A 21,879-nucleotide genomic window follows, 5' to 3' on the forward strand; every position below is an offset into this window, starting at 1 on the left:
TGACGCTTAAGGATTTACAAGACGCTCTTGGAAAGCATGCACAATTGATGTCTGATATGATGGATGAAAAGTTGAAAAAGCTGGATGAGAAAATGGAGGAGAAAATGGAGAAATTGGAGAAGAAGATGGAAGAGAAGCTGAGAGCAATGAGGGTGGACATCTTGTCTATGGTTGAATCCGTAGCTGAATGTGTGCTACAGCTGGATATAAAAGTGGAGGATCTCAGTCAAAAGAACTCTATATTAGAAGCAAAGGTATTAGAAAATGAAAATATAAGGGATAAAATGGACGAAGAATTGAGCCTTGTTCAGTATAATCAGATGCAGTATGCTATTAGAATTCGGGGTTTAAAGGAGAATGGTAAAGAAGATTTAAAGCAGCTGATTTCTGAGGCTCTGGAAGGGGTACTGGGCCAGCCAGCATCTGAAATTGAGGGAAATATGGACAAAGTTTTTCGTGTAAATTCATGGATTGCAAGACAGAGGAAGTTACCCAGAGATGTGGTGGTCTATTTTACAAAGAGAGAAATTAGAGATGAAGTCATTCAAGCTGCTTATGATACTAATTTGGTAGTGGCTGAGCAAGAAGTTTTGGTTTTAAAAGAGATTCCTCCGAAGATCCTAAGGAGAAGGAAAGATTTTGCATTTCTAGTACAGGAACTTAAGAAACGTGATATTAAGTTTAGATGGGAGATTCCAGTTGGATTGGTGGCGGCGCACGAAGGTAAAAGACATCGTTTGGTTACTGTGGCTCAGGCACGTGATTTTTATAGTAATGTGTTAAAAGCAACCCCCCTATCATTTTTGGAAGCTGCAAAAGGATACGGTGTGGGAAAGCTTCAAGATGTTGCAGATAGACAGACAGAGGACAATGGTGTTGGAGGGGATCAAGTCACAGTCTCATCGGTTGCTGCAGGAGGCCAGAAGATGACGCGTGCCGCCCTAAGAAGAGCGAGACGAGAGCAAGAGCAAGACCAGCAGAAAGTTATGGAATCTTCAAAGTGTGCTTACAGTGAAGATGTGGGAGGAGAGCGGTCTAAAGAAGTTTTGGGGGTCATGACAGAGGTGCTCCAAAAGTTTTGGGGCGTTAAGATTGCTGATTAAATTTTTAGATTAGAATGTCAATGGAGTAAAATTATTATAGAGGAGAAAGAAAGTTTTTTTTAATATTTTACACAATTTAAGATTGATGTTATTTGCTTGCTAGGAAAGTATATTAGGGTTATGGAATTAAAGTATGTGTTGAACTAAGAATGGGTATGTAAGCTCCTAATTAACAACAAGTTGTTTTAGAGATTGCCTAAATCTTTTTTTTATATACTCTTTTTATTTAGAAAGGTGGGAGAATGCAAATAGCAGGTGAAAGTTTTTTTTTTCTTTTCTTTTCTTTTCTTTTTGAAATTAATATGAATAAGGACTGGGATTAAGAAAATTTATTTTGAGTAAAGCTCTTTTTCTGTTTTCCTCTTTTTTTCTACTTTATTTGTAATATTAATATTGTTTGTACTCATTTTATATGAGCTAGAGAGAGATAGAATTTATAGTTTATTGTTGATAACATAGGGGTGTTTCTGTTTGTTTTTCGATTTTATGCCCTGTATTTAGCTCTGGGAAGTCGGGGGGGGAGGAGGGAGTGGGGGAGAGGGATAGGGAATGTTGGATAGGGGTGGGGGAGGGGGGATTAAAGTCAAAATGTATTGTAAAACTTTTTAAATAAAAAAAAAGAGGTGGTCTTAAAATGCCCAATTTTAAATTATATTATGAAGCTGCTGCGTTGGTAGCGATAAGTGATTGGATTAATTTAACACAAGGGAGATTATTAAATCTTGAAGGCCACAAATTATTATTTGGTTGGCATACATATTTATTGTACGATAAGAAGGTAGATAATGTGTTTAAGGTGCATATTCTAAGACATGCTTTGTTGCGAGTTTGGAAAATGTATAGACACAAGTTAAATTATAAGATACCCTTATGGGCAATTCCGAAACACGCAATTGAAAACATAAATGTAGGGTTTAAACATGATGTGATTACATATAAGGAAATCTTAAGTTTGGAGAGGAATGTATGGTGTTTGAAGCCGTATAATCTTTTACGAGAAGAGAAGATTGTTCAAACTTGGTTTCAGTATGGGCAATTACAGGCCAGGTGGAAAGAAGATCAGAAGATTGGTTTTTCGATGACTGATGAAAATTTGGTAAAGCAAATTAGAAATCAGGGTCCAGCACATATCAAGCGGATATATCTTGCATTGATAGAAATTGACTCAGAAACAGAACTTGTTAAAGATTGCATGATAAAGTGGGCTCAGAATATTCAAGAAGTTATTACAATGGATACTTGGGAAAAGATCTGGGTGAGAAACGTAAAATTTACGCAAGCTCAAAATTTAAGAGAGAACTTTTATAAAATGTTTTATAGGTGGCATTTAGATCCTAAAAAGCTTGCAAGTATGTATCCGAACTACCAGCCTAAATGTTGGAGGTGTGGTGGCGAAGACGCAACGTATTTTCACATATGGTGGACCTGTAAAAAGGTTAAAGCATTTTGGATTAAAATCTGGTGGAATATGCAGAAGATATTTAAGAAAAGGATAAAGTTTTGTCCGCAATTGTTTTTATTGGGCATTATTACTGATACTACTGTTGTGGACACTAAGTTGATGTTGAACTTAATTACAGCAGCAAGACTTTTAATAGGGCAATACTGGAAGAAGGAAGAACTGCCGACTATAGAGGAATGGACTTTAAAAGTTTCTAACCTGGCGGAAATGGCAAAGATCTCGGTCTATTTGAAAGACCATTCACAACAACATTATATTATGGAGTGGAAAAAATGGATTGATTATATCCAGAATAAATATGGGACTAAAAAGTTTCATTTAGCATTTGAATAAGTTTTGATATGATATTTGTATTGCTTGTAGTCATTTTATAAGAGCTAGAGTGCTATAGACTTAATAGTTTATTGTTGTTAGCATAGGGTTGTTTATGATTGTTTTTATTTTTATATCTTGTATTTAGCTCTGGGAAGTCAGGGACAGGGAGGGGGGAAGGGGAGCCATAAATCGATTGAAGTTTCTCAATTCGGGTGCATTTCAGTTGTAGTCTCACCATCCAGTCAGCTGCTCCACCTTCCAGAGCCAGGATGACCACATGAACTTTCTCGACATCGTAGGAAGTGTTCTCCTATAGATTTTCATGTAGGTGAACACTTCTGCCAGGAAATATTCCAATCGCTTCGGGTCTCAATCAAACTTCAGTCTGATTAGAATTGGTTTCACCTCGGCTGGCTGAGGAGGTCTCCCTCTGGCTCCTTGAGACAGACAGGCCCACCACTATGCTGCCTCTTGGGCTCCAGCTGTTGCCGTCTCTTGGGCTTCCGATTCTTCTTCCTCTGATTCCTCCTCCAACTCTTCTTCTGACTCACGGCTTTTCTTCAGCTGCATCTTGAATTCATAAAGGGTTTTTTTCACATGCTCCATCACCACATCCATTGCCCCTGATTTTGATTCCTCCTTTTTTCCATCTTTGTCAGGAGGGGCAGGGTCTGGATTTTTCTTCTTTGCTTTTTTCTTCCCTCCACCTTGAGTAAGAGTGACTTTTGGGGCTTTCTTCTCCTATCCTTCCTTGTAACCAACCCCAAGTGACCATCTGGCTCAATCTTCTTCACCAGAAGGTCCAGCCTCTTCCAGATCCCTGGAGAGGCTTTCATTGACTTTTAGGCAGAGGAGATCTTTGGACCATTTCTCTTCCTGGAACTTTTCCATATAGAAATAGATTGATTACTATGCAGATGTCGCCTTATGTAAGGACCCACTTCAACTAACTATCCAATAAAGCAGAACTCTTGAAACAGGCATTGTCTCAAAAGGATACTTTTATTAGGGGTCAGTGACAGTAGGGAAGTCAAGGCGTGATCTGGAGAAAATCCCACACAAACGATATAATTAAGCAAACAATATTCTTCCACCAAAGTCATAATGTCCAGTTGAAATTCAGCCAATCCACAGGTACTATGATGTGCGGGTAACTGGCATAGTTGTTGTGCATCTCAAATTCTTCTCCAGCTTTTGTTTCTCTGTAATCTCCTCCCTGATAAGCGAGACACATTCCTTTCTCAAGAATAGAGGCAGGAGAAGGAAAGTAGAAAGCAAAAGTTATCCCAAGCTCTCCCTCCCCCAGCAGAATGGCAGGCCTCAAAAGTAGAATATATATGCAAGGGCAAACACAGAGGTTTTGGGGCCCTGACAAGTTCCTTCATAAAAGCTTCCTTTAAAGCCTGAGAAGCTTGTTGCTCTAGGGTGCCCCAATGAAACTGGGTCTTTTTCTGCAAGAGCCGAGTGAGGGGCAGCCGGTCATGGAAGCAAAACCAGGGATGAAGGTTCTATAGTAGCTGGCGAACCCAAGCTTGACATCTTTAATGCGACCTGGGGTTTGCCAAGTACACAAGGGCTCGACCTTGCTTGGCTCCATGGCGATGCCCTCAGGAGAAATGCGATGACCTAGGAAATCAATGGGCGTTTGATAGAATTGGCATTTCTCCAGTTTGGCATACAAACGATGATCTCGGAGCCATTGCAGGACCTGACAGACGTGCTGGTGATGCATCTCACATGAAAGGGAGTAGATCAGAATGTCCAAATAGATTATGACAAACTGATCTAACAGATCCCGGAATATGTAGTTCATGAAGTGTTGGAAGACCGCAGGGGCATTGGTCAGTCCAAACGGCATCACTGTATACTCGAAGTGCCCATACCAGGTGCCAAACACTCTCTTCCATTCATCACCAGGCCAGATCCAAACAAGATTGTAGGCTCCTCTCAAGTACAATTTCGTGAAGATTTTTGCCTCGGAGCCATTCCAGAAGTTCGGGGATGAGAGGCAGAAGGTATCAATTACCGTAATGGAATTTAATTTACAATAGTCACAACAAAGCCTTAATTCCCCAAACTTTTTTTTTTACAAAGAGCACTGTTGCAAACACTGGCGAAGACAAGGGCCGGATAAAACCTTGAGCCAGGTTTTTGACCAGGAAGTCCTGCAACGCGGCCAACTCGGGGTCTGACATGGAATACAAACGCCCCACCAGGAGAGGCATATCAGGGACTAAGTCGATGGGGCAGTCGTATGGCCTGGGTGGAGGCAATTGATCCGCCTCAGTCTTACTGAACACATCAGCCTAAGTTGCCAGTTTGGAGGGCAGGGAGACCCCTGGGGGATCCACCACCTGGCTGGCAGAAACTTGGCGGGTGTGGTCCACACACTGTAAACTCAGAAAGGTGGCCAAGTTCTGGGACCAGTAAATCTGCCGGTCATGCTTCTGGAGCCACACCAATCCCAAGACCACAGGGAAATGCAGGTTGGAGGTTATGTAAAAATGAAAGGCCTCCTCATGCAAGCTGATGGCCATACCCAACGGTTGCGTGGCAGCCTTAATTGTCCCAGACAGACACACTCAGCCATCAATAGTCTCTACTAATAGAGGTGGTTCCACTGGGCATTGGGGAACAGCCCATTTGGCCACAAATGCCATGTCCATAAAGTTTGTGGTGGCACCAGAGTCGATCAAGGCGTGTACTGGAATCCCGTCGCTTCCCGGGGAGGAGCTGTGTGCCGCCAGTATCAAGTGCCATGGGGGTCCGAGTGCAGCATCCGATGGACGTCACTCGGGGTTGGGAGAAGCCCGACCGAAAACACATTTTAGGTCAGGCTCGGGGCATTTCCCGACAGATGTTGTTTTCCTGAGACAGGCTTGGTAGCTGATGCCCCCATTGCTTTTTGGGGCAGAATGCAACCAAGTTCCCCACAATAGAAACACAAATCCCCCAAACACCATCTATTCATTTCTGCCACCGATAGGCGAGGTCTAGCAGCACATAACTCCATAGGCTCTTCCCATAGAACTGGGGTCTCACGCACAACCTGGGCTGCCTGGGTCTCTGGGGTGGCACGACGACTCCTATGCTGCTGCAACCAAGTATCGATCCGCAAACAGAGATGGATCAACCCATTGAGGTCTGGGGGAACATCAACACGGGCCAGCTCGTCCAACAGCCTTTCCGACAAACCATTCTGGAAAGCGTCCATGAATGTAGCTTTGTTCCAGGCTGAATCCTGGCTAAGCAGCCGAAGCTCACTGATATAGCCCTGTAAAGGTCGTCGGCCCTGCTTCAGAGCTTTCAGACGTCTGGTAGTAGTCTGCGTCTTAATCGGGTCTTCATACATGAGACGCATGTAGTCACAAAACCCTCCAAAGTTATCCAGCAACAGACTAGGCTGGACCAGCAGGGATGTGGCCCAACAGGCCGAAGGGCCGGATAGGAGGCTGATCATAAATCCCACTTTATTTTGATCAGTGGGGAAGTCCGCCACTCTCAGACTAATAAAGAGTTGGTATTGTCCCAAAAGAGCTGGAAATATATCCAGAGTGCCATCAAATTTATTAGGCACTACTATTGGACACTTCCACCAAATTGTTGGGAGAGCTGGGCATTCTCCGCATGTAACTGCTCCATGGCAGTAACCCTGATATTTGATTTATTTTAAGTTATATAGAAATATGTGAAGTACTAAGACAAAAATCATTATGTTATGGACCATTTTTTCTGGATTGTTTGCAGCAATCTTTTAGTCTATATATGTGTGAGTATGTGCTTGTGTCTATGTACTCTTATAGCAAATCCAGGCTTTGTAAAAAGAGTGAGATAAAGAGAGTTAAGAGGTTATGGTAACATGAATGGCTTTTAAATGACTAATGTGTTCTTATCTTCAGTGAATATAACAACATATTCACTTATCTATTCTCTCCTCCCTATTTCATCTAGAGCAGCCTAAAAATGTCACAAGGGAGAAATTGCAGCATGTTTTGCAACTTTCAAATAATGATTTAAGTTATTGTTTGACCTCAGCAGTGTATCCCTCTAACCCTTACTGCAAGAAAACATTTAAAAGCAAACACATAAAACAACCTATAATATCTCCACTCAGTTATTTAAATTAATATAACAATAAATAGTTTTGCAAACAATCAAAAACATCAGCTAATTTATCTTTAAGACAAAGAATAATAGTTCTTTCCCCTTTTTTGTCTTGGTTCCAGAGAATAAGCATCCTGCCTCACGTGATTTAGAAAGAGCTTTACAATTTGTAAACACAAGGAAAAAAATCCTTATCTATGGCAGTTATATGATCTTTTCCCACTGATATGTCCTTTGAATTGAACTTGGTACCTTGTGTCATGGATGTATCCAATTCTATCGTAATTTGCCATTGCCTCCTCAGATTTTTTAAAACTTTTCTTTCTAATATAATAATTCTGGTACTATCTAGTGATGTCTCATTCAAGGACTAAGCAGAGCCCATTTATATAGCTTCAAAACTCCAAAAGGATAGGTTAGATACTGCCATCTACTGAGATAATCAAATTTACTGACTGATAGATATTCATCAGAACTTAAGAGGTGCCATTTAAGCTAGTCTGGATAGTATTACCTAGAGGTTGGAGAAGATGAAATTGCTAAGTCAGAATATCAACTCCTATTGTCTTCATGGCTATGTTCATCTAGTTTATTGGCAGCAATGTGGGAATAGTTTAGTACAAGTTTTGGAGTGCTTTTTAAACACTTTGTCTAGCCTATAGCCTTGGAGTTTCCTGGTTTATTCCAACCATCCCAACCAAGCATTAATAAATGATTGAATAATTAATAAAATAAAAAATAATAAAATCATGTCTTCTTTAGTTTTTTGCGATCAGCCAAGTTCAGCTAGATACTATTTAGCTCAATATTTCTCAACTGGGGAATTTGGGCATTGAAGTCCACACATCTTCAGGTTTCTGAAGTTGAAAACTACTGATGTTCTGTATGTCTAAAATGAGATTAAGGTGATAGTCTTTCAGCAGTTATGTTTTAATAGCATCCCTGGAGAATGGCTATATGAACAACGAAGAGAATTCAATTATTCTTAACTATTTGATTGTTGAAGCTCTTTTTACAAATTACACAACAAATTGGAAATAAAGAACAGTTTTGCAGCCAAACAAACAAAAGGTTTGGAATGGGATACTATGCTAACTTTCTTATAAATATTCTCAAGTTTGTGCATCTTTTGTAGATTCGGGCATCAAATCTCAGTGGCGATTGTTCTTTCATAAATGAGATGATGCGGTTTAGATTTGGGCTGAAGCAGCATCAGCAGGTAAGTTGATAATTATCTATAAAAGAAGAGATTTGGGTTCATGTCTTCATTTGAGGTAATTTCTTTTGTAATTTGAGGCTTAGCAAACAATTTCTTATGAAGGAATATAGTGTCAGTAGACAAAAAAATAAGATCAGGTTTTTGTCTCACTTATGCTCTCACTATGTGTGTGTGTGTGTGTATATATATATATATATATATATATATATATATATATATATATATATATATATATATATATATATATACATATATACATATATACATATACACATCACACACACACACATATATATATTGTATGTATGTATATATGTATGTATGTATGTACATAGAGAGAATGAAAAATAATTCCTTCATTTCCATAATTTTAGCTGAAATAGGGATGTTGAAATAGATGGAACAGAAAAATAATCCTCAAAATAAGTTGTTTTGTTACCTGAATTTATTTCCCCATAGAATCATATTCTCTGAACATGTTTGTCAGTGATGGACAAGTTTCTTCAAGAATGAAAGAACTTCACATTTTGGTCTTCTATCAGGTCCTCACAGAGAGGATAAGATAATGAATCCACCTTCAAAATTGTATCTAGGGTGACTTACGTGTTGTGAAGCCTAGCATTGTCTTGTAGAGTCAGAAGTTTCTTCTTCCATATTCTAATTAATTGTTTTTTCAAAGTGACAAAAAGACAGAATGTGAAATACTTTTGTGACAGCATTTAAAAATGTCCATCAAGAGAATGGTGCAGTGAATGGTGATGATTATATGGAGATGTAAATACAGTAATGTATTAAAAAAATAGCTTTCATTTTTTTTTGAGTATGTATTAAAATATTCCTAAAGTTATGGAAGTGAAAGCAATACTTTTAATTCAACCTTCATTTAAAAGAAAGGGGATTAAGGATGCAACACTTACTGTTTATTGGCCAGATCAATCTTTCATAATTTAGCCAATTTGGATTATATTTCTCAGTGTTGATGTGTACATTCCAAATTATGGGACATTATTTTTATGATTAGAAACATTAAGATTACTTGCTTATTTGGACTTGAATAAAATAATTGTTTATTGCTGTTCGCTAGTAATCTGTAGTTCAGGACTACTTTATATAGGCCTTGGGTGCCCCACAACATTTTATTGTTATCTGCGAAGTCATGTCTGACCCATCGCAACCCCATGGACAATGTTCCTCCAGGCCTTTCTGTCCTCTACCATCTTCTGGAGTCCATTTAAGCTCACGCCTACTGCTTCAGTGACTCCATCCAGCCACCTCATTCTCTGTCATCCCCTTCTTCTATTGCCCTCAATCTTTCCCAGCATTAGGGTCTTCTCCAGTGAGTCCTTCCTTCTCATTAGGTGGCCAAAGTATTTGAGTTTCAACTTCAGGATCTGGCCTTCTAAAGTGCAGTCAGGGTTGAACTCCTTTAGGACTGACCGGTTTGATCGCCTTGTAGTCCAAGGGACTCACAGGAGTCTTCTCCAGCACCATAGTTCAAAGGCCTCAGTTTTTTGGAGCTCAGCCTTTCTTATGGTCCAATTTTCACTGCCATACATTGCAACTGGGAAGACCATAGCCTTGACTATACACACTTTTGTGGACAGGGTGATGTCTCTGCTTTTTAGTATGCTGTCTAGATTTGCCATTGCTTTCCTCCCAAGGAGCAAGTGTCTTTTAATTTCTTGGCTGCAGTCCCCATCTGCAGTGATCTTGGAGCCCAGGAAAATAAAATCTGTCACTACCTCCATTTCTTCCCCATCTATTTGTCAGGAATTGAGAGGGCCGAATGCCATGATCTTGGTTTTCTTTTCTTTTTTTTAGACAAGATTTATTGATTTTTTAATATTTACAGATACATGTATTTGTGAAACAATGTGGTGGTTGGGTAGTTAAAATAAGAAAAAAACAGTTGTAAATAGTTCAGGTTACATCAACAGAGATGCCCTCTCTACTTCCCTTAGTTATTACATAGTCAAAATAGGCAAGTTAATACATTTCTAGGTGTAACCTAGTCAATCAACAAAGCTTAAAAATATTTTCAGTAATATATATCAATATCCTGGTTTTAAATTTTATCTAATTGCAATAGGATATTCTAGAGTGGCCTATAGTATATAGCAAAAGCTTAATTTTTGGGTAACCCACAATTTCCTATTTCAATAAAGAATAATTCTTTTGTCTACAACACTTATATCGTTCATTACAAAGCATTCTTATGTTTTACCATTAAAGTCTAATTTTCATCTTAACAAATCACCAGTTATTTTATTTTATTTATTTTATTTTAATCCCATTTATATCCTGCCCTTCTCCGAAGACTCAGGGCGGCTTACAATTTAAGCACAAACCAATGTGCTTAGAAATATCTTTTTTGCCTTAACCATTCAACAATTATTAAAATACTATCTTTTATATATAAAATTCTAGGTTCTATACTATGATTCAAAAGTAACCACTGAATATTCTATAAGTCATCTTGATGGTACATCAATTATTAAAATACTATCTTTTGATATGTCATTCCAAGTTCTAAGATATAGTTCGGAGTTATATTCTAAAAGCTTACATTTGTTTACCTTTGCAGATCTAAAAGCTAAATGTAAAATCAGTTACATTTTTTAGGGATTCCCCTTAATCCACAAAAAAGATGTTCTTATAGTCTATCTTTAGGAACCCCAAAAGACAAACAAGTTCAGTTTTTTTAAAAATCTAACTCTTGCCTTCCTTTTATGCCAATCATGCTTCCCTCTTGGCATCTTTAAAATCTCAAATGTATCTTCCTTTCTTTCTATACCCCTTATTTGAATCCAGGGAGCATATCTAAATATCAGTTTTGCAAGGAAGATGTCCCCTTTGTAACCATTATATTTTTGCTTTGATAATTCAGTTTTTGATGGTTGATATAATATAGGTAAAGGTAAAGGTTCCCCCGCACATGCGTGCTAGTCGTTTCCGACTCTAGGGGCCGGTGCTCATCTCCGTTTCAAAGCCGAAGAGCCAGCGCTTGTCCGAGGACGTCTCCATGGTCATGTGGCCGGCATGACTAGACACCAAAGGCGCACGGAATGCTGTTACCTTCCCACCGCAGTGGTCCCTATTTTTCTACTTGCATTTTTACGTGCTTTCGAACTGCTAGGTTGGCAGAAGCTGGGACGAGTAACAGGCGCTCACTCTGTTATGCGGCACTCGGGATTCGACCCGCCAAACTGCCGACCTTCCGATTGACAAGCTCAGCGTCCTAACCCACTGAGCCACCGCATCCCTTTGATATAATATAGTTGTCATTAAATCAGTCAAATCTTTTTGTTCTTCCAATTCTATCTGGGTTAGGTAGAAAGTAGTAGCTGATATTATTGTTGTCCTTTGATTAATTGAATTCTCGATATATTGTATTTGAAGGCCTTTAGTGTCTTCACTCTTGGTGTTGTTTTCTTCAGGTGTTGCTGCTTTTTGGGTTGCAAGTTTTGTAGTTGCTATTAAAGTGTCGACTTTAAGGTCTTCTGTAGGTTGCTTTTGTTGTTCTTTCAAATCTCCTATTTTAGTATTAGGTTCCATTTCTATTTGATTTTGGGTTATCTTTTCCTCATTTAAAATCAAAATTTGATTTGATGGCTTTAAGTTGTCAGATTTTTCTTGCCATTTGGCTTTAATTTGCTCTGTCATTGCCAAAATCGTGTCCAATATCAGTTTATAATCAAATGGTGGGATGTATTCATCCATTTCATTGTTGTTTGCAGTTAAATCTTCCATGGAGGCTGTTTTAATAATAGTCATAGATGTTCCACCTCCTGAAGAGTTGTATTCAGTGCCAGGTGTTCCCACCCTTATCTTAGTGTCAAGGACAGCTCTGTTATTCAGTGAGCTCTCACAACAAAAAAAGGAAATTTACTTGCTGTACCAGGTTTCGCCACAAGATGTCAGCAGTAACATATAACATGCAATGTAGGAATTTTCTTTTCTTTTCTTTTTCCAAATTAATATAGAACTTTTGTATGATTAGTCGAAATTTTTTCCTTAATTCACAGCTTAGAGAAAAGATAGGGTAGTGGATTCCAAGCAACAAATAGAAACATTTTAGTAAATACAGATGAAATTACTTAATTTCTTTGCTGAATTAATTAACGTTCTTTTGTAGCTTTGAGGCTTTAAGATTTGTTCCCAGAGTAGATATTTGCCGTTTTCTCAAAAAATGGGGAAGGAGGTTTTCAGGAAAGTCCCACAGGAAGATGGTTAGGGAATAAGAAAGGTAAAAGCTCACCCAGGTCCTCCAGATTGCTTCTTAGTGCTAGGTAGTGCTTTGGCTTTCAGCAGGGAGCAGCTTAATGATTGGCCATCTTTATGGCTGGTCTCTTTTCTTCAGACCAAAGGAGATGATTCCAGATTCCAGCGGATGGCTGCTGCCCTTCCACGATCACAGGAAAGTCCTCCTCTCGGTAATTGCCCCTCCAGGGCGATTTTTGACCCTTTTCAGGGTCCTCCAAAAAAAGAAAGAAACGGACAGCAGGAAGCAGGCTGTTCCTGCACATCCGGAAGTGCCGTGCATGCAAACCAGAAGTCATGATCTTGGTTTTCTTAATGTTAAGTTTCAACCCAAGTTTTGCACTCTCCTTCTTCACCTGCAACAAGAGGCTCTTTAGTTCTTCTTCACTTTCTGCCATTAGAGTGATATCATCTGTATATCTTAGGTTGTTAATATTTCTCACGGCAATCTTAATTCCAACTTTTGATTCATCTAGCCCTGCCTTTCTCATGATGTGCTCTGCATATAGGTTAATAGGCAGGGCAACACTATACAGCCTTCCTGGACTCCTTTCCTACTTTTGAACCAATCAGTGGTTCCATGTCCAGTCCTCATTGTTGATTCTTGACCCGCATATAGGTTTCTCAAGAGACAAATAAGATGGTCTAGTACTTCCATCTCTTTAAGAACTTGCCACACTTTGTTGTGATCCACACAATCAATGAAGGCTATTGCTAAGCACATTGATTTGTGCTTCTTAGATTGTAAGCCGCCCTGAGTCTTCGGAGAAGGGCGGGATATAAATGGGATTTTTTTTTAAGAAAAAATGCTTTATTTATTTATTTATTATTGGGACTTATATGCCGCCCTATCTGCCGAAGGACTCAGGGTGGCTAACAACAATAACATACAATAAATACAGAAGTTAAGATAAAATTAAAATTAAAGGCCTCTGTACAATAAACTAAAATTAAAATTAAAATAAATTAAAAATTAGAGTTAAAAAATTAAAAACATAATTAAAATCCCTGTCAGTCCAGGTCAGCCAGGTGGAAAAGGAGTGTTTTGAGGCCGCGGCGAAAGGACTGGAGATCTGGGGCCATCCGAAGCTCATGGGGGAGCTGATTCCACAGGGCTGGCACTCCCACAGAGAAGGCCCTCCCCCTGGGGGTCGCCAGCCGACATTATCTAGCCGACGGTACCCTGAGGAGGCCTTCTCTGTGTGAGCGTACTGGGCGATGGGAAGTCGTTCCCGGTAGCAGATGGTCCTGCAAGTATCCTGGGCCTAACCCATGTAGGGCTTTAAAGGTAAGTACCAGCACCTTAAATCTCACCTGGAGGGCAACCGGTAACCAATGCAGCTCACGCAGGAGGGGTGTAATATGGGAGTATCGGGTTGCTCCCATCACTACCTGTGCAGCCGCACTCTGCACCAGCTGAAGCCTCCGGGTGGTCTTTAAGGGCAGCCCCATGTAGAGAGCATTGCAGTAATCTATACGGGAGGTAACGAGTGCGTGGGTGACTGTGCGTAGGGCATCTCGGTCCAGAAAGGGGCGCAACTGGCGTACCAGGCGAATCTGGGCAAATGCCCCCCTAGCCACGACTCCAATATGATCTTCAAAACTGAGTCGTGAATCCAGGAGGACGCCTAGATTGCGTGTTCTATCAACGGGAGGTAACATCTCTCCTCCTATAACCAAAGATGGAACCTCTTGGACTAACCGAGATGCCGGTACGTAAAGCCACTCAGTCTTGGCCGGGTTGAGCCAGAGCCTGTTCTTTCCCATCCAAATCTGTACCGCTTCCAGGCAACGGGACATCACATCGAGGGCATCACTGGGTTGGTTCAGGGTGGAGATGAAAAGCTGGGTATCATCAGCATATTGATGATACCTCACCCCGAAGCCACGGATGATCTCTCCCAGCGGCTTCATATAGATGTTGAACAGGAGAGGCAAGAGTACCGACCCCTGAGGCACCCCACAACTAAGGGGCCTAGGGGTTGACCTCTGCCCCCCTGCCAACACCGTCTGCGAACGGCCCGAGAAGTAGGAGGAGAACCACTGCAGAACGGTGCCTCCCACTCCCAACCCCTCAAGATGACGCAGCAAGATACCGTGGTCAATGGTATCAAAAGCCACTGAGAGATCTAATAGGACCAGGACAGAGGAATAACCCCTATCTCGGGCCCGCCAGAGATCATTCACCAGCACGACCAATGCCGTCTCCGTGCTGTACCCGGGCCTGAAACCCGATTGGTACAGATCCAGATACTCAGCTTCCTCCAGGATCAAAGGGAGCTGTCGTGCCACCACGCTCTCAACGACCTTCGCAAGAAAGCGAAGGTTGGAGACAGGACGGAAGTTGTTTAAAATAGCTGGATCCAATGCAGGTTTCTTAAGGAGGGGCCTTACCACCGCCTCTTTCAAGGCGGCAGGGAAGTACCCTTCACTTAGTGAGGCATTGATAACTGCTAGGATCCAGCTTCGTGTAACCTCCCGAGAGGCATTGACCAGCCAGGAGGGACACGGGTCCAACAAACACGTGGGGGCACTTAATTTCCCCATGACCCTGTCCACTTCATCCGGAGTCACAAGATCAAACTCTTCCCAAATGTTCTCGGTCAAACTCATCGTTTTCCTCTCGTCAGATACTGCCCAGTCAGAGTCCAGACCAGCCTGAATCTGAGCAATTTTGTCCACCAGATATTTACTAAATTCCTCAGCCCGTCCTCGTAAGGGGTCCTCTCCCGTCACTTGATTTAAAAGGAAGCGGACCACCCTAAACAGGGTGGCCGGGCGGTTATCTGCGGACGCAATGAGGGTGGTGAAGTAAGCGCGCTTTGCCACCTCCATTGGTGGCCCCCAGGGGGAGGGCCTTCTCTGTGGGTGCTCCGGCGTTATGGAACCAACTGCCGGTAGAGCTCCGGATGGCATCAGACCTCCGATCCTTCCATCGCGGGTTGAAGACCCATTTATTTGAACTAGCGGGTCTGGCCTGATGGGGGTACATGGGTTTTTTATATAGGCTTGTTTTATTATTGGTTTTAACTTGGGCATTGATTTAATTGTTTTTTAATGTTTGTATTGTTATTTATATTTATGCCCTGTGAACCGCCCTGAGTCCCCTTGGGAGAAGGGCGGTATAAAAATCTCAATAAATTAAATTAAATTAAATTAAATTAAATTAAATTGCCACAAGATAAGATCTAGAAAAGGATCTTAACTGTGTTCGGTCAGACTCGGACCGACTGGTTCTCGAAATGCTCTCTAGGCCCCTTCTCCGGCGTTTCATCTCCCGCAGGTCCTTGGAGAACCAAGGAGCGAGCCGGGACCTGCGCCGGGTCAGAGGCCGCAAAGGGACAACGCGGTCGAGAGCCTCCGAGGCAGCCTGTTGCCAGGCATTAACTAAGGACTCGACCGGGCTGTGGGAGAGGGAGGTAGGAATCAATCTAAGTGCCATCTGGAACTTATCTGGGTCCATCAGGGGCCTGGGGCAGAACCATCTGGTCGGTTCTGCCTCCTGACAGCGGGGGGTGACGTGACGGAGGCCCAACCGCAGGAGATAATGGTCTGTCCATGAAAGGGGTTGAGATGTTGGAGTAACCCCCCCAGACCATTAAGCCACTGCCCAGAGATAAAAATAAGATCAGGTGTGTTTCCCCCCTCGTGCGTCGGGTCCTGAATAATTTGGGTCAGGTCCATGGCCATCATGGAAGCCATGAACTCTCGGGCCACCTCCGATGTACCACCCAGGGAAGGCAGATTAAAATCTCCCAGAACCATAAGTCTGGGAAATTCAACCGCCAATCCCGAGAGGGCGTCAAGTAGCCTGGGGAGAGCCGTTGCAATGCAGCTGGGAGAGAGGTATGCAACTAGCAGGCCCAACTGACCACCAGGACCCCACCTTAAGAGGAGGGACTCACATCCGTCTATCTGAGGGGCAGTGGCCTCCCGTGGATGGAGGGTCTCTCTAATAACGATTGCCATGCCACCTCCCCTACCCTGAGCCCGAGGTTGATGTAGCACACGGAAACCTGGAGGGCATAGATCAATCAGAAGGACCCCTCCCTCCGGGCCCAACCAAGTTTCTGTGATGCATGCCAGGTCTGCGTCTTCCTCCTCGATCAAATCATGGATGAGGGGAGCTTTATTCACAACAGACCTGGCATTTAAATAGATCAGCCTGAGCTCAGGTGTCTGCCTTCCCCCTTCCCCGGGAGAGCAGGTGAGAGCCAGAGGGTCGGAGCGCACCACAGGTCGAAAATGGGGGCGTGATCCCAGATTACGATATGGCCCTCTGTTCATCCATCTGCCGCCATTCCCAATCACCGTGGGGATCGCTATCCCTACCCCGTCCCCCTGGGTCCCAAGACTCTCACCGGCCCCCATATTGCCACGGCCATCGGCCAACCTAGACTGAGAAAGGTCCAGTAGAATCTTCCTCTCATTCTGCCGGGCCTGACGCTCCCCCTCCCTAACCCTTCAAAAATTTTTAAAAGAAAACCCAAAAGCCTCCTTTTAGCACCATGCCACCTCTCGGGGTCCCAAGACCCGTCATTAAGGAAACGGTGGCGCAGGTTGGATGGCCACATCTGAGAGAGGGAGGAAGCTCTCAGGGCAAGTAGCTCATTTTTGGTGTAAGCCATCAGAAGGTAGAAATAGGAGCAAAGAATGACTTGGCTGGAATAAACTGCATATTAAATCCACAGAGCTGAAACAGTGGTTCCTGAAAACATGGTCACCCTCTCACAGTGACCAAGATTTCAGGAAACCACTATCCAGCCCTGGGTAGGTAGCAGGAGGAGAGAAAGTCCGATGGCTGGTAGAATAGTTTATTGGTGGTGAACTTCGCAGCTCCGGTGATGAACGGTGATAATTCATCCATCTCCATGTTCTAGATATCAACGCGACCAAGGGGCTGTAGTAAGTCTCCGGATAAAGAAAATGGAGGAGGGTTATCTCAGATTTCAAGTATGACCCCCGAGGAGATAAACACCATCCCGGGCGCCATCCGGCATGCCCCACCTCCATTTTTAGCTTCAAGTGGTCCCGGATGTTTCCACGCTCCAGAGCAGTCCAGGAGGGTTCCAAACGGCGCTCTAACCATCGGAAGGGGCCTTCACCATCCAAACCCCCCCCTCCGTCAGGGGGCAAGCTTGTCGCTCTGACAGATGGGCAGATGAGCTTGGCAGCCACAAGTCCAGGAGCCTCACCATCCGGACCGCCTTTCTAGGCTGCCCCAGGCTGTTACATCTCCGCCGCAGGCCGCTACAGGACCGGACCGCCTCTTCAGGCCGTTGCAGATCCGTTGCAGGCCATCGCACGCCACGCGCCGTAGTAGGCGCTTTCCCGGCTGAATTGCAGGTCACCGTAAGATGCTGCCATCGGCCGTTCTATGTCTTCTGCCGGCCCGAACGAGCCAGCATAATCTGCACGCCGCAGGCCGCAGCAGGCCCAACATTGGCCGCTTTGCAGGCTGCCGTGGGATGCCGCTGACCGTTCCCGGCCGTTGTAAGTTGTCCGCCTGTCCGACCGAGCCGTCCCGTTCAGCTATTTCATGTCCAGGAGCCTTGCCGCCCCGCCGGCTTGCCTCCCCCTCTAGTGCCACCCCGCCATCATCTCCAGCGCTCATAGGGGCTCCACCGAAGCCTCGGAGGGTCCTGTCACCCATCCGGGATAGAGAACAACAGCCCCATGCAGGACCCCATGCCAAACTCACTCCCCTCGATCTTCGCGATCAGCAACAAGCGGCCATCTTTTCTGGAGGCGTGGTTACACGTAGTTACTATGCTTTAGCATAGTCAATGAAGCAGATGTTTTTCTGGAACTCCCTAGCTTTCTCCATGATCCAGCGTATGTTGGCAATTTGATCTCTAGTTCCTCTTCCCCTTTGAAATCCTGCCTCTACTTCTGACAGGTCTTGATCCACATACTGCTAGAGTCTAGCCTGTAGGATTTTAAGCATAACTTTACTAGCATGTGAAATGAGAGCAATGGTGCGATAGTTTGAACATTCTTTGGCACTGCCTTTGTTTTGAATTGGAAAGTAAACTGATCTTTTCCAATCCTGCGGCCACTATTGAGTTTTCCAAATTTGCTGGCAAATTGAGTGTAGCGCTTTTACTGCATCGTCTTTTAAGGTTTTGAATAGCTCAGCTGGAATACTGTCACCTCCACTAGCTTTGTTGTTGCTCAGTTTTTCAAAGGCCCACTTCACATTCTAGGATGTCTGGCTCGAGGTCAGTGACCACCTCATCGTGGTTATCAAGGACGTTAAGCTCATTCTTGTATAGTTCTTCTGTGTAATTTTGTCACCTCTTCTTAATCTCTTCTGCCTCTATTAGGTCCCTGCCATTTTGGTCCTTTATCATGCCCATTTTTGCACGAAACGTTCTCTTCATCTCTCCAATTTTCTTGAAGAGATCTCTGGTCCTCCCTATTCTATTGTTTTCTTCCATTTCTTTGCACTGTTCATTTAAGAAGGCATTCTTATCTCTTCTACCTATTCTCTGGAATTCTGCATTCAATTGGGCGTTTCTTTTTCTCCCTTGCCTTTCGCTTCCCTCCTTACCTCAGCTATTTGCAAAGCTTCCTCAGACAGCCATTTTGCGTTCTTGCATTTCTTTTTCTTTGGGATGGTTTTATGTGCTACCTCTTGTACAATGCTGTGAACCTCTGTCCACAGTTCTTCAGGCACTCTGTCTATCAGATTTAATTCCTTAAATCTATTTGTCCCCTCTACTGTATATTCAACAGGGATATGATTTAATTCATACCTGAGTGGCCTAGTGCTTTTCCCTACTTTCTTCAGTTTAAGCCTAAACTTTGCAAAGAGAAGCTCATGATCTGAGCCACAATCAGCTCCTGGTCTTGTTTTTACTGACTGTATAGAGCTTCTTCATCTTTGGCTGCAGAGTGCATAGTCAATCTGATTTCTCTGTTGACCGTCTGGTGATGTCCATGTGTAGAGCCGTCTTTTGGGTTGTTGGAACAGAGTGTTTGCTATTACCATCGTATTCGCTTGACATTATTCTATCAGCCTGTGTCCTGCTTCATTTTGTACTCCAAAGCCAAACTTGCCTGTTATTCCGGTTATCTTTTGCCTTCCTACTTTATCATTCCAATCCCCCATGATGATAAGGACATCATTTTTTGGTGTAAGTTCTATAAGGTGCTGTAGGGCTTTATAGGTAAAGGTAAAGGTTCCCCTGCACATGCGTGCTAGTCGTTTCCGATTCTAGGGGCCGGCTCAACTCCGTTTCAAAGCCGAAGAGCCAGCGCTTGTCCAAGGACATCTCCGTGGTCATGTGGCTGGCATGACTAGACGCCAAAGGTGCACGGAACGCTGTTACCTTCCCACCGTAGTGGTCCCTATTTTTCTACTTGCGTTTTTACGTGCTTTTGAACTGCTAGGTTGGCAGAAGCTGGGACGAGTAACAGGCGTTCACTCTGTTACGCGGCACTCGGGATTCGACCCACCAAACCTCCGACCTTCTGATCGACAAGCTCAGCGTCCTAACCCACTGAGCCACCGCGTCCCTCTGTAGGGCTTCATAGAACCGGTCAATTTCATCCTCTTCAGCACCAGTGGTTGGGGCATAGACTTGGACTACTGTGATATTGGATGGTTTGCCTTGGATTCGAACTGAGATCATTCTGTCATTTTGGGGATTGTATCCCAGTATTGCTTTTCCTACTCTTTTATTGACTATGAAGGCTACTCCATTTCTTCTGAGGGATTCTTGCCCGCAGTAGTGTACCTAATGGTCATCAGAATTAAATTCACCCATTCCTGTCCATTTTAGTTTGCTGATTCCTAAGATGTCGATGTTCATTCTTGTCATCTCTTTTTTGACCACGTCCAGCTTGCCTTGATTCATGGATCTTACATTCCAAGTTCCTATGGAGAAAAAAATCTTTACAGCATCGGACTTTCCTTTCACCAACAGATACATCCACAGCTGAGCGTCCTTTCAGCTTTGGCCCAGTCGCTTCATTCTTTCTGGCGCTACTAGTACTAGCCCTCTGTTTTTCCCCAGTAGCATATTGGACACCTTCTGACCTGAGGGGCTCATCTTCCAGCATCATATCATTTTGCCTTTTGGTACTGTCCATAGGGTTTTCATGGCAAAGATACTGGAGTGGGTTGCCATTTCCTTCTCCAGTGGATCACGTTTTGTCAGAACTCTCTGCTATGACCTGTCCATCTTGGGTGGCCCTGCACGGCATAGCTCATAGCTTCCTTGAATTATGGAAGCCCCTTCGCCAGGACAAGGCAGTAATCCATAAAGGGGCCACAACATTTATGAGGTAATAAATATATTAAACTATTTCTGGCTACTCCTTTGAAAATGGCTATTATTCTTGAAATCATATAATCAGGTAATCTAGATATGTGTATTTCAAATAATGGAAGTCCTAGATATAATGGAAGTCTTAATTTATTCATTGATCTAAAATTACTTTTAGTTAGATAGCAATACATTGGAAGATATCCATGGAATTTATAATTGTTATATTACCTAATATTATATAAATAATTGTTTAATAAAAGCTTCAATTGATTAGATGTGCCTTGGCCCTTTTTATCACCTGTTTCAGGCTTGTGTAAAGATGAAAGCTGTTCGCTCCATGTTGGCTGTTAGAAATATCACTAAAGAGATGGCAGAGAAAGCAGTAGATGAAGTCTTTGAATCCTGCTTCAATGATCACGAGCCATTTGACAGAGTGCCGCACAGCAAATTGGATGCAAAGTATGCATATAGAGGTTTTCAGAACCGTCACCGTTACTATCAAAATTTATGAATGAAAACTGTTCGTGTCTAGGTCCAAACTACCACATTGGAGGATAATTGGAGTCCCTGGAGAGACTATATCCAATTTGTTTAATTTTCATTCTATGTTTCATTTGCCTAATTGATCTAGTAATTATTATTTTATTCAACAAGCAAAATGGATATTTGTGAACATAAGCATCAAGGGCTAGGCTCAAGGGAGGACAAATTATGAAAGTAGCATCTTACTGCAAGCTCAGTAACTTTTGTTTATTTGCTTTTGTATAGAGGGGAACAAAAGGGGAGAAGCTTGCTACAGGACTGAGCTGTATTCATTTTGGCTTTTCAGATGTCTGTCTTTGTATGTATATTACTATATCAACTAGGTTTGCAATTTTTTTCATCATTTGAATAAAGGTCATTTTTAATTGCATGTACTTTATGCCAAGTAGTTGGACAGTGTGATTTTGTCATTTAACGTAATGTAAAGATCATCAAACTCAGAATTGTGTAATAAAACAATATGTTAAAGAAAACACTCAAACAAAATCATAAAATTCGTCTTTTGTAGCGTATTCAGAATGCATTCCAAATACAATGTGCCATGATTAGCCATTTTTATTCATTCCTGCCCTGGATTGATTGATGTGTGTAAGATTT

At 42.7% G+C, this 21,879-nt stretch overlaps 1 protein-coding gene across 1 annotated transcript in view; it reads left to right on the forward strand.

Moving 5' to 3' along the window:
• Positions 1-21,661, forward strand: part of ATP23 (ATP23 metallopeptidase and ATP synthase assembly factor homolog) — an 84,460-nt gene extending 62,799 nt beyond the window's left edge. Inside the window, exons 5-6 of the mRNA XM_083366468.1 lie at positions 8,120-8,203; positions 21,047-21,661. Of these exons, the coding sequence (XP_083222594.1) occupies positions 8,120-8,203; positions 21,047-21,250 (288 nt within the window). The 3' untranslated portion in view covers positions 21,251-21,661. The remainder of the gene's footprint in view (positions 1-8,119; positions 8,204-21,046) is intronic.
• Positions 21,662-21,879: the final 218 nt, after the last annotated feature.

This window comes from Vipera ursinii (genome assembly GCF_947247035.1).
Source record: "Vipera ursinii genome assembly, chromosome: 6".
Lineage (NCBI taxonomy): Eukaryota > Metazoa > Chordata > Lepidosauria > Squamata > Viperidae > Vipera > Vipera ursinii.